General features: G+C 38.9%; 1 protein-coding gene across 2 annotated transcripts in view; it reads left to right on the top strand.

The window, feature by feature from the left end:
* ZNF277 (zinc finger protein 277) overlaps positions 1-15,215 on the top strand; it is a 170,992-nt gene that overhangs the window by 141,945 nt on the left and 13,832 nt on the right. For both annotated transcript variants that reach the window (XM_020984642.2, XM_020984644.2), the window contains exons 7-8: positions 1,764-1,896; positions 14,281-14,348. In XM_020984642.2, coding sequence (XP_020840301.1) covers positions 1,764-1,896; positions 14,281-14,348 — 201 coding nt within the window. The remainder of the gene's footprint in view (positions 1-1,763; positions 1,897-14,280; positions 14,349-15,215) is intronic.

The following is a 15,215-nucleotide window of genomic DNA, read 5'->3' as shown; positions in this document are numbered from 1 at the left end:
TATATATGCCCAGCCATCTACCAGATACCTTCCATATAGTAGGAGCTTAATAAAGGCTTGTTGGATTGGATTCAACCAAAGCCTTCCAGGTGTAAGACTGTGATGACTTCACCCTGTTTTTAAGTGTTTGGTTTAAATTGACCTTCCTAACTGAATTTTTTAAAAAATCCTTCCCACTTTCTGTAGTTCACTGCTTCCCGATATCACTCCAGATTTCCATTTCATATCTACAAGCTAGTTAATCATCAGTGTCTATCCTACCTTATCATGCAGGGGTAGGCAGGAGAATTTTTCTCCAAAACATAAGCACTTTTATCTTTTGAGACAGAAATTGAGGTTCATAAGGATAACTCTGAGTCATCAAGATTAAGTTGAATTACAGTCAGCTTACCCTGTCTAAGTAAGTAGGAGAGTGTGTGACATTTTAGAAGAATTTCTGTCAGAAATGGTTAAACTTTTAAAAGCATCAGTGCTTAAAGGGCTTAGCTTCAGTTACTGGGGAAATGCACTTATGTGGAGCACCTCCCTTCCTGATAAAAGCAAACTAATGAAGTGTTACTGAATATCCTTTTGAAGTCTTTCCAGAAAGTCACCGTAGCCCCAAAGAAGCAATTCTCAACAGGCATTTAGTTCTAATTTTCATATCAACACTGCTTGATCCCAAGTAGCACACTTAATTCCATCATGCCTTGGGTGTCCTCTATGAAAATGAAGATAAAAACATCCTTTAAAGCTTGATTGACTGAGAGTAGGTGATTATAAATAATGCTTAAATTTGTGACCTTATCACTCTAAGTATCCTATTCATTGGTACAAAGAGCAAACCAATCCCACCTTCTCTTCCTGAGTATTTCTGTCCATGTTCTCCCATTAACTTTCATCTAACCAGTATTCTGGAGGCCTTCCTTTAGAGGTCATCACAAATGATGAGATAGGTGGTATGATAAGGGATCTTATATTTCATGGATACCAGTAGACAATAGATACTGGGGCTGACCTATATTATTCCTTACCCCTTACATGATTAACCTACCTCATTTTCTAGTCATAATCTCCTACATATCTTTTACACTACTTATATTAGCCATTGTTGAAAATAGAAGTCTTTGTGCCCCATTATCAATTACTAATGTCAAATAAAGCATAATGCAGGGAGGTGTATGCTCACCAGAGGAGTTCACCAATATCATGAGTATGTCTTAAGCATATATTTAAATGATGAGGTCCTCCAGAAGTGCCTGCTTATAGATGATATTGTGCTGATTCCATCCATCTCCATAGTATGACAAGGCCTCCTCAGTGAGATCAGTAATTACTCAAAAGTGATTGGCCTAACCATATATTCAGGAAAAACTAAATGGATGAAAAAATGCCAATTGTGCAGACTATAATTTGCATTCAAACAGCTAGCAATTTAAGTTTGCACATTAATACAAAAAGACACCACAGATGGACAATGAGTTGGACCCAGAATTAAATAGTTAAAAGAGACTGATTTGTATTTGGGAACTTGTACAATGTTTTCAATTATTCCCAAGATATTCCCTGGCACAAAAACATTTCCTTTTTTTGTTGTTGTTGTTTTAATTTAATACAAATGGTTATAAATGAGACAACACTACAATCTCTAAGAGCCAAAAGCTTCTGGTAACCCAAAGGTCAATGAAAAGAGACCATAAAATTTCTTACAGTCTGAAGTACCAAAGTAGTGCATATTAGGAAATCTTTCAGTTCAAATACTATTATGTATGTTTTTATTTTAGCTTGCAGTGCTTGTACTGTGAAAAGTTCTTCAGAGACAAAAATACACTTAAGGATCACATGAGGAAAAAGCAGCATCGCAGGATCAATGCTAAGAATAGAGAATATGACCGATTTTATGTCATTAATTATTTGGTAAGCTTTTCCCTTCCTAATTGAAAATTTTATTAAAGAACAGCAAACACAATCTTGTTAAAGACCCATCTCTAATTTTTGAACAAGCTACTTAGCACAAAAGTCAAAATGCAATTGAAGGGCTCTTCAGAATTATATTCCCTCATAAGAATGGTGAGTTTACAAAACAGGTGAACAAACATTTGTACATTCCAAAAAATAAAATGTCACCCACATTAATAGCAATCCTAATATTAACAACTTAACTAAAATAAATTTCAAAGCACTCTTATGACCTTTTTTTCATGTGAAATATATTGACTTCAGGCCTTACATCCAAACAATTATCACAGACTCAGAACCAGAAGAGAATTTTTGAGTTCCCACTTTCTTGTTTTATAAATGAGGAAAGTGAGGGCCAGAGAGTTGAATTAAATTTCTCAGGGTCATATGGGTAATATATGGCAAAGCCAAGATTCAGACCTAGGTCCTCTGACCCCAAGGCTGGCATCCTTAATAGTGGACTACCACTGCCTCACTTCCTATTGACTACCTCAAGTTTTCCTTCTCCTTTCCCCACATCTCACCTCACCCTACCCTACTCTACCCTGACCCTTGCAGTGACCTGACCAAGAGGGTTCCCACTGACAATTTTAAGCCATACCTCACCAAACACCTATGTGAGGTGATGAGTCTGGGTCCATGAATGGCTGTTGCACATCCAGCTTGGCCATAGTCAAGAAAGAAAAGAAAAAAGGATGGAAGAAAGAAGAAAGGAGGGAAAAGGAAAAAAGATAAAATATCAAAAATTTTCATAGAAGCATTATACGTAATTGCAAAAAACTGGAAGCAACCCTAGAGCAGCTGGGTGGTACAGTGGACAGTATCGGGGCCTACTTTTAAGTGGCACCTAAAAGTTCTGCCTACACAAAATTATTTCCCACTAGGCTGCCACATTGGATTGTTGTGTCCAGAAAGGCCCTATCAAAGTATAAATATTACATGAGAGGAATAACAAACACTCATGGGAGTCATAGTACAAGTAAATTTTTAAGTGGGATTAAAAGGAAACAGAAGTACAGAGCATGAGTTATTAACAGGGGGAATAGAAATTCATATGTGTGGCCATAGTCAGAAGCCCTGGGTATCACAAGGTTACAAAAAAATCTGAAAGCAGAAAAAGGGAAAGGACCCACTGGATCTGCTTCATGGTTCTGCTTAGACATAGTGGCCAGTAGGTATAATGGCTAAGGTGACCTCTGCAGCAGAGATGGCCCACCACCCCATGGAGAATAAGTCTCCAAAGTCAGAAAACCCACCCTCCCTGCAAAATCCCTATTACTCTTAGCCCATGGGACATGCTGTTACACACAGGGGACTTCACGAAGGTCACATAGTTCAGTGCAGCCACATATAATTAAGTGACCGTGTGGATGTTAGCCCAAAGGTAGGTAGGTTTCTTCCTTTGCTGTTCTTCACTTGTTTCAGCTGTGTTGCATCCAACTTTTTGCAACCTCATTTGGGTTTGGGTTGTTTTTTTTTCTTGGCAAAGTACTACAGTGGTTTTGCCATTTCCTTCTCCAGTTCATATTACAGATGGAAAAACTGAGGCAAACAGGGTTGAGTGACTTGCCCAAGGTCACGCAACTAGTAAATGTCTGAGGCCAGATTTGAACTCAGGAAAATGCATCTTGCTAACTCTAGGCCCTGACACTCTGTCCACTGTACTACCCAGCTGCTCTAGGGTTGCTTCCAGTTTTTTGCAATTACATATAATGCTTCTATGAAAATTTTTGATATTTTATCTTTTTTCCTTTTCCCTCCCTTCTTCTTTCTTCCTTCCTTTTTTCTTTTCTTTCTTGACTATGGCCAGGCTGGATGTGCAGCAGCCATTCATGGACCCAGTCTCATTATTGATCAGTACAAGAGCTGTTCCATTCCCAAACTGAGCTCGTTCACCTCTCTTTAGGCAGTTCAGTCCTGTCTCTCCAGGACTCATCATATTTGTGCTGATAACCTCTTGCTTCTAACCCTACTGCAGCTCAGCCTTCCAGAGCTCAAGTGATCAACCCGCCTCAGAACCTCTATTCAAGGAGTACCACCACCCCTAGCTTTTTTCTTCTTGTTTTTTTTTCCATAATGCTTCCAAGACATAGTCACAACAGTGGAAAGAACATTGAACTTGGATTCAGGAAGATCTGAGTTTAAATCCCACCAGAGACAAGTGCTATGTGTATGATTCTAGAGAAGTCACTCAGCCTTTTTTAGTCTCTTCTAGAAAATGGAGATAAGAATAGCACCTAGTTCAAAAGAGTTGTTGCAAAGGTCCATGAGATAAACTAGGCAAAATGCTTTGTAAACCTTAAAGTGCTATATAAATCTTACCTATTATTAGATGTCCTATCCTGGGGCCAGGTGTTTACTCCTGGCTCTGCTTTCATGCTTCCTTCCAGGCCTACCTATGCACAGGTCTGTGTTAAGTTATATGAATTTCTAGGGTGTCTTTAGGACATACTATTAGCACCAGGTATGTCATAGCAGCTACAGCATCAGAGACTGAAAGAGCTGGCCCAGGAACATCCCCATGGTGACATGGCACCAGAATATATCTACCACCAGATCAGCCCAGAGTTCAGCCACCCACCTGAGCACCCACTCATTTTTAGTTGCATATGGCAGATTGGTGGACAGCTATGCACAGAGGGTCTATTGACTTAAAAATGGAATAGGATGTCAGATAGAAGTTTTGTATTTCATTGACATTTCCTCTAAGCAAATGGCAGAAGCTTTTTCCTGTTATGAACGCTGAATTAAAATCGATAACCATTGTCCACAAAAGCATAATTGGATCCAATAAAGTTGTTTTCTTTTAAGGGTGATACTTTTATTTTCCAAAAAGAAACACGTGTGTGCTGAATTGGTATGTAAATATTCTTCCTGGCCCCAGGGAGCAATTTCTGCCTGTTCTAATCCTTTTGGCATTTAAAGTTAAAACAAAAAATTCTCCTCATGAGGCTAGTTTAGCGTGTGTTTTCAGGCTGGCTCTGTGAGTTACCATGGTGCACGACAAATGTTTCACAACTAGCTAATGGCAAAGCCACATGCATCATTTGAATCCTTCTCCTGAAATCACTTAGTCTCATGTTCTCCAGCAAACCCACCTTCAGGGTTCAGCAGAATTCATTAGGGAATGCGCCTCAGTATTAAACTTCCAAGAAATAGGGAGGTACAGCAAAAAATAGAGGAGAATTGAATGGGGCTCCTTCCTTCTGAGACTCTTTTAAACTAATACCTTAGCATGGGATTTAGGGGAACACCAAATGGCCAGAGGAACTCACCTTTTCAATAAGACTTTTTTTTAAATTTTATTAATTTATTTTGATTTATCAACAATCACTTCCATATGCTTTTGAGTTGAAAATTTTTCTCCCCCTTCCTCCCCTCCACCCTCCCCAACACGGCACACAATCTGATATAGGCTTTACATTTACATTCCTATTAAACATATTTTCACATTAGTGAAGTTGTAAGTAAAAATTAAAACCAGTAGGAGGAACCATCAGAAAGATGAAACAAAACTCAACAGAAGGTAAAAATAAGTGATAGCAATTCGATTTCCATAGTTCTTTCTTTGGATGTGGACAGCATTTTCCATCCCAAGGCCTCTGGAGATGTCTTAGATCCTTGTAATGCTGAGAAGGGTTCAGTTTAACAATATTAGTCATCATATAATGTGGCTGTTATTGTGTACAAAGTCCTCTTGGTTCTGCTCACTTCACTCAGCATCAGACCATATAAGTCTTTCCAGGTTTTTCTGAAGTCAGCCTGTTCATCATTTCTTATAGCACAATAGTATTCCATTACATTCATATACCACAACTTGCTCAGCCATTCCCCAATTGATGGGCATCCTCTCAATTTCCAATTCTTTGCCACCACAAAAAGAGCTGCTATGAATATTTTTGTACATGTGGGTCCTTTTCCCATTTGTTTGATCTCTTTGGGATATAGCCCTAGAAGTGCTATTGCTGGATCAAAGGGTATGCACATTTTTGTAGCCCTTTGGGCATAGTTCCAAATTGTTCTCCAAAATGGTTGGATCATTTCACAACTCCACCAACAATGTATTAGTGTTCCAATTTTCCCACATCTTCTCCAACATTTATCATTTTCCTGTTTTGTCATGTTGGCCAATCTGATAGGTGTGATGTGGTACCTCAGAGTTGTTTTGATTTGCATTTCTCTAATCAATAACGATTTAGAGCATTTTTTCATATGACTATAGATGGCTTTAATTTCTTCATCTGAGAACTGTCTGTTCATATCCTTTGACCATTTATCAATTGGGGAATGGCTTGTGTTCTTATAAATTTGTCTTAATTCTCTATATATTTTAGAAATGAGGCCTTTATCAGAGAGACTGGTTGTAAAAATTCTTTCCCAATTTTCTACCTTCCTTCTAATCTTAGTTGCATTGGCTTTGTTTGTGCAAAAACTTTTCAATTTAATGTAATCAAAATTATCCATTTTGCTTTTCATAATGTTCTCTATCTCCTGTTTGGTCATGAATTCTTCTGTTCTCCATAGATCTGATAGGTAAACTATTCCTTGTTCTCCCAGTTTACTTATGGTATCAGCCTTTATATCTAAGTCATGAACCCATTTTGACTTTATTTTGGTATATGGTGTGAGATTTGGGTCTATGCCTAGTTTCTGCCATACTCTTTTCCAGTTTTCCCAGCAGTTTTTTTCAAAGAGTGGGTTCTTATCCCAGAAGCTGGGGTCTTTGGGTTTATCAAATAATAGATTACTATAGTCATTGACTACTGTGTCTTGCATATTTAACCTATTCCACTGATCCACCTCCCTATTTCTTAGCCAGTACCAAGCAGTTTTGATGATTGCTGCTTTATAATACAATTTAAGATCTGGAATTGCTAGGCCACCTTCCCCTGCATTTCTTTTCATTAGTTCCTTTGATATTCTGGACCTTTTGTTTTTCCAAATGAATCTTGTTATTATTTTTTCTAACTCTATAAAATAATTTTTGGTAGTTTGATTGGTATGGCACTGAATAAGTAAATTAGCTTAGGTAGGATTGTCATTTTTATTATATTAGCTCGGCCTACCCATGAGCAACTGATGTTTTTCCAATTATTTAGATCTGATTTTATTTGTGTGAAAAGTGTTTTGTAATTGTGTTCATAGAGTTCCTGGGTTTGTTTCGGTAGGTAGACTCCTAAATATTTTATGTCTACAGTCAGTTTAAATGGGATTTCTCTTTCTATCTCTTGCTGTTGGGCTTTGTTGGTAATATATAGAAATGCTGATGATTTATGTGGGTTTATTTTATAGCCTGCAACTTTGCTAAAGTTGTTTATTATTTCAAGTAGTTTTTTACTTGATTCTCTAGGATTCTCTATCATCATGTCATCTGCAAAGAGTGATAGCTTTGTTTCTTCTTTGCCTATTCTAATGCCTTCAATTTCTTTTTCTTCTCTTATTGCTAAAGCTAACGTTTCCAGTACACTATTGAATAACAGTGGTGATAATGGACATCCTTGTTTCACCCCTGATCTTATTGGAAATGCTTCTAGCCTGTCCCCATTACATATGATGCTTACTGAAGGTTTTAGATATATGCTATTTATTATTTTAAGGAAAACTCCATTTATACCTATGCTTTCTAGAGTTTTTAATAGGAATGGGTGTTGTATTTTATCAAAAGCTTTTTCTGCATCTATTGAGATGATCACGTGGTTTCTGTTGGTGTTGGTGTTGATATGCTCAATTATGCTGATAGTTTTCCTAATATTGAACCAACCCTGAATTCCTGGTATAAATCCCACCTGGTCATAGTGTATTATTCTTGTGATAAGTTGCTGCAATCTATTTGTTAGTATTTTGTTTAAAATTTTTGCATCTATATTCATTAGAGAAATTGGTCTATAATTTTCTTTCCCTATTTTGACTCTTCCTGGTTTAGGTATCAACACCATATTTGTATCATAAAAAGAATTCGGTAAGGCTCCTTCGTCACCTATTTTCCCAAATAGTCTATATAGTGTTGTCAATAAGACTTTCAAAGAACCAAAACTCTTGAGCTCTGACACTTTTAGAAAAGTAAATGTACTACTAACCCATAGTTCACTCTAGTTCCTGTGGTTATAAATCTTCTGTCCTTAATAGAACCACACTAGCATCACATAACTGGGCATAAACTATTAGGTCCTGTCAAACTTCACCTTGACATGGTACTCCAGGGCCTGCTGCTATTAATGCATGTAGCTGATATGTAATTTCCAGCTTCTCTAAAAAAGGCCTCAATAATATGCTTCAAGATCATATAATTACTGGTATTTGTATGGTATTTTCAAGTTTGCAAACCACAGTATATATTATTACATTTGTTGTTGAGTCGTTTTCAGTATTTTCAACTCTTCTTGACCTGTTTTGGGGGTTTTCTTGGCAAAGATACTGGAATGATCTGCCATTTCCCTCTCCAGATCATATTACAGTTGAGGAAACTGAGGCCAACAGGCCTAAGTGACTTGCCCAGAGTCACACAGCTACTAAGTGTCTGAGGCTGAATGTGAACTCTGGTCTTCCTGACTTTAGGCCCAGCACTCTATCCACTGGGCCACCTAGCTGCCAGATATTAAAGGTAGCATTCTTATTTGTCAAGTGATTAAGAAACTATGGCTACAATAGATATATCATCACAATATAGTCACAGTGTGACCTGTCCATGGTCACACAGGTAATAAGCGTCATGGGCAGGATGATTTGACCTAGATCTTCGTGCACTGAGTCTGTCACGTTATTATTTATGTTATTCTGCCTCTTTTCAAATATAAAGATGGACAAAATGAGAGACAGCATAGTCTAATGGCTAGAGATCCAACACTGGAGTCAGGAAGGGCTGGGTTCAAGTGCCACTTCTGATTCATAGTGGCTGTATCACCCTTGGCTAGTCCTGTAATTTCTTAGTGCCCCCAGCCAACTTTTTTTTTTGGGCAATTGGGGTTAAATGACTTGCCCAGGGTCACACAGTGTCGAGTATTTAGTCTGAGGCCAGATTTGAACTCAGGTCCTCCTGACTTCAGGAGTGCTTTATCAACTGTGCCACCTAGCTGCCCCTCCCAGCCAACTTTCTAAGAGAACAAGTTGCAGGACTGGTACTGATCTATATTGGTAGGGAGAGTTTTGTCACTGGGATTTCCCTACACCATTATAAGTCCAATTAAAAAAAAAAAGATATACAGTGCCCAAATTTTAAATTTCATTAGAATTCTGAGATAGTAATACTATGACCAGGAGGAATAATAAACAGATGCTTACTCTGTCGTACTCTGATGGGTTGATAGTATCCTAATAGTACTAAGATATGCTTAGAGTTGTTTTTGGAGTAGCAATAAGGGATTTGTACCAATGCCTCCCCACCCCCACTCCCACTGTAGCCTAGTCCTCCTTGTGGCTCATGCTTTCCATTGGCCAGCGTTGTAACTGATCCCAAGTGGCCTATGCAAAGCTCAGACCCCCAGCCTTAGCCTCATCAGCACCCTACTCTGCCCTGCTGAGGTAAAGAGCAGGGCCATTAAGTGCTTGGAACTTTGCGAACACTTTTGTTCCTTAGAGTTATGTGGTGATAAAGTGAATGCTCTCTAACTGGGCTAATGGGAGTTGTGAAGAATTGCTATCGGTGTGTTTAAGGAATGGGCACAGAGAAGCTGCTTCCCAGGTTACCAGCTATATAGTACCTTAGGAATTATGATCAACCAAAGAGAGATGGATGGTCAGGACTTGCTTCTGCCATTGGGAATTAAAACCATTTTAATTATCTGCAAAATGAGTAGTTGAGGGGGGGAAATCTCTAATACTAAAAAAAGAATTAGAGAAAAGTGGGGCATAAAGACTCTGGGGTCATCTGGTTTTAGCCCTGCTGCCATAGTGAAGAAACATTCCTGTTGGATAGGAAGCAGTGTGGTACGGTGGAGAGCACCTCTCATGTTGACTTTCTGTGTCACCTGGAGTTATTCCTTTGAAGTCCCTGAGTCTCAGTTTCCTCGTATGGTCAATGAGATTAGGCTGAGTGGCCTCTGGGGTCCTTTTCAGCTCTCAATCTCTGATCCTCCTATTAGTTCTTTGAGCTATTTAATCGAATTTTATTTATAAAGAAATTTGACCAAATATAAAATGAAAAGGAAGGCAGAAAGGCAATACTCCTTATTTAACAGTGCTCCTTTAGGGGCAATCAGAAGGGAAGATGAAGTACGTTAATATCCCCACTCCATGTTCCCATTTTCAATGCTGCTTCCTATAGGGCAGTATTTTTGACTTGACATCTGTGGACCTTTTCTCAGGCAGGTATTTTAAGGAACTGATTTCTGTACTGGGCCATGAAGGTCATCTAGTCTAATCCACTAAGTTACATAACTTGCCCAACATTTCAGATAATAAATGTCAGTCAGGATTTGAATACAGTTCTTGTGATTCCACTTGCTTCATAAGGCCATTTACACGTTCTAGGTCACCCAGAGAAAACCCTTATTTTCTCTACAGAAGGATGAAAAGGGCTGAGACAACACTCAGGGTAGTTGGGCCACTGTAAGCTAGACAGCTTTATTCCCAGCCTTTTCTGCCTTAAGAAAGTGGAGTGAGGGGAAGGGAATAAACATTTATATAGCACCTTCTGTGTGCCAGGTATTATGCTAAGCTAATTACAAATATTATCTCATTTGATTCTCACAACAACCCTGTAAGATAGGTACTATTAGTATCTCCATTTTATGAGTTAAGGAAACTGAGGCAGACACCAGTTAAGTGACTTGCCCAGGGCCACACAGCACATAAGTGTGTAAGGCTGGATTTTAACTCTGATCTTCCTGACTCTTCCTTACTTCCACATCAATATCCAGGCACCAGCTACATTCTCTTCACATGCCAGGCTTTGTGGAGCTCTGGCTGTTGTTTTCACTGAAGCTTCAGCATTCCTTGGTTTAAAAAAAATTTTTTTCCCTTGAAGACACACAAAAAACAAGCTGCTTCTAGTGACTTTGGGACCTTGAGTGATCCCAAGTGATCATGGATCTCTCTTGGTAGGTCTCTGTCATAAAATAACCCATTCACATTTAAAGCACACTGCCTTCTTCGTCTGTTCCTAGCCCACTTTTGTCTAAGGGCGTGGGTGTGGGTCTGCCTCTCGTATCGCATACTCTTTCCAACCCTTGCATGAGCCATCTGATGCAGAGGTTTGAGGGGGTGGACCACAAGGCTTTATTGACATGCCTTCCCAACTTTGTTTTTTTCCTGTTCTGTACTTTCATGATGTGATTCATTACCAGGCACGATCTCTTAATTAGAAAGTTATGTGTTGTTTCTTTCCTCTGAGTCCTGGTTCTTTTGTAAATGGCTAACTTAGCTGTACCGTAAGAGGGGCCCAGGGAAACGTCTGGGTACTTGTTTTGTACAAATAGCTATTTTCCTAATTCACTGTTTGGGTTCCATTTCCATTTCCCTCCACAGCTGAATGTAGTTTATGCTGTACTTCCTGGATAATTCCTGGATGTTGTACTTAGTTCAAAGGATATTACAAATTATTTGGGCAATGGAAGATGTTTTCTTATCACTTTTCGATCAAGCTATTTAATGGTAAACAACCATCTAAGGATTAGAAATGAATGGTGGCATCCTTGGGCACTTACTAGTCAAAGATCTGTGATTTTTGTCCCTTCCACCGGTGGAGATGAGAGCCTGACTAAGACTTAGGAGATACTTGAGTCTTAAAAAGAACTTAAGTGACTCAAGTAGCAATTATCAGAAGCTGGGCTTGAAATACACATTTTCCTTACTCCAAATGTGGAATTCTATCTCCTGCCTTGGCCTGGAGCAGCGAAGGGGCTCAGTGGATCTAGTGCAGGGCCTAGAATCAGAAAGGCTTATCTTCCTGAGTTCAAATCTGGCCTCAGACACCTACTAGCTGTGTAACCCTGGGCAAGTCCCTTAGGCCCGTTTGCCTCGGTTCTCTCATCTGTAAAATGAACTGGAGAAGGAAATGCCAAACCACTCCAGCATCACTGCCAAGAAAACTCCAAACCAGGGCCATGAACAGCTGGACACTGCTGAAATGACTAAACAACAATAACAACATTCCTTGGCTTCTCCCATGTTCAGAAACTCTTGACAAAGAGACAGACCGTAGCCAATAAGGCCTCAGTTCAGTTCCAGAGTAAACAACACCACCATACCTAAAGGAGTTAATGGAGCTCCAAAGATGATGATGATGATGATGATGATGATAGCTAACATTTATATAGTGCTTATTAGGTGCCAGGGACTGTGCTAGGCACTTCACAATTTATCTCACTTGATCCTAATAACAATGGGGGTGGAAGGGGTGCTATTATTGTGCCCATTTTACAGATGAGGAAACTGAGGCAAACTCAGTAAGTGACTGAGGCTGGATTTGAATTTGGGTCTTCCTGCATCCAAGCCCAGCACTCTTTCCATTGTGCCACTTACGTGCCCCATATATATATTACTTCTGTTTACTAAGATCTGGTTGGTTATACTGTGGCAAAGTTATGGTTCTTGCCAGTGGTGTGCTCCTTATAATATGCTACATAAATACACGCTATTATTGTTATTATGCAAAGTTTACACCATAATTTTATGTTTCTGAATTAACTACCCCATCTTTACTTCAAAGACCTAGTGTTGAAGAGCATCCAGCGACATTTGAGTTTATGCATCATTAACCTGACAGATTGTGACAACTCTGAAGCCTCTCATTAAGTTGACAAATGATGTATTCATTTTGTTTTTCTCTCTTTTCACACCTATCCCCATGTCCCTTCCCCCTCCCTCAAAAAAAAGGGAGGAAAATGCCTCTGGTAGTAATAGTAGTTCGTGGTTTTGTGAGGATATTTGAATACCATAGTCTGCTTTATTTGAATATTAAATTCAACAAACATTCATAAAGCACCTACCACAGACAAGACAATTTCTTAGGCACTCGTATTCAAAGGTGATACCAGAACTTCAAAATTTAGGCCAATTTTTTTTCATAAAAGCATAGGGCTATGCCAGTAGTGGGATAGTATTTAGCTAACCTTAATTCCAAAGTAATCATATCCATCCCTCTCATTTTGCAGTGAAGAAAACTGAAGTCAGGAGAAGTGTCATGCAAGTAGTAAGTGGTGGTCCTGAGATTAATACTCAGGTTCTCTGACTCCCAATCCAGACTTTTGTCTCTGCCATTAACTATTCAGTCTTATGTAAGTCATTTGACCTCTGTGGGCCTCAATTTCCTCATCTTTTTAAAAAGCAGAGGGAGTGACCTACTGCCCCGATCATCCCCATCATTCTCAGGCTTGACTCACCTTGGGAAAGGTAATGTTACCACCCCATCTTGGCCTCCCCAGACTAATATGCAAGCTGTTTTTTCCTAGATCACTGGAGCAGAAGAGGGCAGAAAAGGAACAGATGGCATTAAGATGGTATAAATAGGATCTGCTGAAACTAGGGGACAGGCTTTGAGGAGAAACCATTGGACCAAGCATCTTTGGGCCAGTTTCACATACGAATGATGAGGCTACACTTTCTCCAGTACACAAGGGAGAAAAGAAGTGGGTTCTAGTGTAGCTTCATGATTTAGATCTTTTTTCTGGAAACAATTGAAAAGATTTGTAGTATCAATAGATCAGCATTCCTCTAATCCAGCAAGGTCTCTGAGAGTTACTGTGGCTGAAAGATTCATCCCCTGTAGTCAAGTCAGATGAGGAAAAAAACTCTTGTTAGTTTGGTTGATTGTCAGATGACAAACATGAGACACATATCAGTCTGTCACTAGGCCCAATTTTGAAAATGCAAACCATTCTTTTCTTCATGGCTTACTCTGTTTCTTTAGAAGACCCAAATCAAAGATGTTGCAAATGCTGTGGAATATGTTGGAATCAGCAGAATGTGAGCTACTCGAGGGTGGGGACTTTTTAGATTTTTCACTCTCTTATTTCCAGTCCCTTGCTCTTGGGAAGTGGTTTAAAAATTTAATTGAATAGTGATATAGGTCTCATTTTAAAAGAATCCAGTGAGCATATTTAATCTGGAATTGTCAATCTTTTTTTTTTTAAATCAGCAATTTAAAATGAGTGGGATGATTATTTGGCTTATTTTTAAAGTGAACTTCAATTTAAATTGTATTTATTGAAATGTTAGAGAATTCCTGTTCTCCCTTCTTGAAAGGGAAGACATTGTCAGAAGGGCAAGCTTAAAGTCTGCACAAATCTTTCAATGTTTATATTGTTTCAAAGTCAGCAACAGAACTGGGAGTCGTCTAGCAGCTTTGTGAACATATTCTTAATCCTAATCTTTATCTTTCTAATCTTTTTGTCTTAACTTACACAGGAGCTCGGAAAGTCATGGGAAGAAGTTCAGTTGGAAGATGATCGGGAGCTGCTAGACCATCAGGAAGAGTAAGAATTGTTGCTATTTTTTGTGGCCACTTCTTAACTAGAATTAAAATCGGTATTTGGGAATGTGTGCCTAAAGAGAAGTAACAAAGACATGTTTCTCCCTGGACCATGAATTCAGTGACTTGACTCTTATTTGATGGTGTTTGACAGCCTATCTTTCAGTACAATTAAGCAAAATTTCATTAATTTGATATTGGTTAATTCAAAATAGCTTCTAAAACAATAGCCAAGGCAACTGTCATTGCTACTGGATAGGGTTTTGCCATTAAGGTTATTTGGTTCCTTGAAAGCATATATGTGTGTTTGTATATAGAGAGATTTATAATTCAAAGAGGAAATTGCATCCCAGAGTGTCTTGCATTATTAAGCTGGTCTAAAAACTTGAAGTAAGTGATGTGATCTTTGGACTGCTCCAATTACTGTCAGCTCTGCCCTGGTCAGACCACATCCAGAGAATCATGTTCAATTCTGGAGGGCCATATTTTAAGAAGGACTTTGATAGGCTGGAAAGAATTCAGAAGAGGGCAGTGAGAATGAATGAAATTACTATTATAATAAGGATCAACCAAAGGAACTAGAGGTGTTTATCATGGAGAAGAGAATATGGGGGGGGGACCTTCAAATATTTGAAGCAATGTCATATGGGAGAGAGCTTAGACTTGCTCTACTTGGCCCAGATGTCAGAACCAGGAGGAACAAGGGATGAGAGTTGCAGAGAGTCAAACTGAAGCAAATTCAGAACTTCCTAATAATTAGAGTTATCACAAAGTGATGTAGGATAGCTGGGGAAGGTGGTAGTTTCCTATCACTGGGAAACACACGCTAGACCATTTGACAGGTATATTGTAGAGGGGATTCTTGTTTAGA

The sequence above is a fragment of the Phascolarctos cinereus genome, unplaced genomic scaffold (genome assembly GCF_003287225.1).
Source record: "Phascolarctos cinereus isolate Bilbo 61053 unplaced genomic scaffold, phaCin_HiC Scaffold_1;HRSCAF=81, whole genome shotgun sequence".
Taxonomy (NCBI): Eukaryota; Metazoa; Chordata; class Mammalia; order Diprotodontia; family Phascolarctidae; genus Phascolarctos; species Phascolarctos cinereus.
This window is presented reverse-complemented; position numbering and strand designations above follow the sequence as displayed.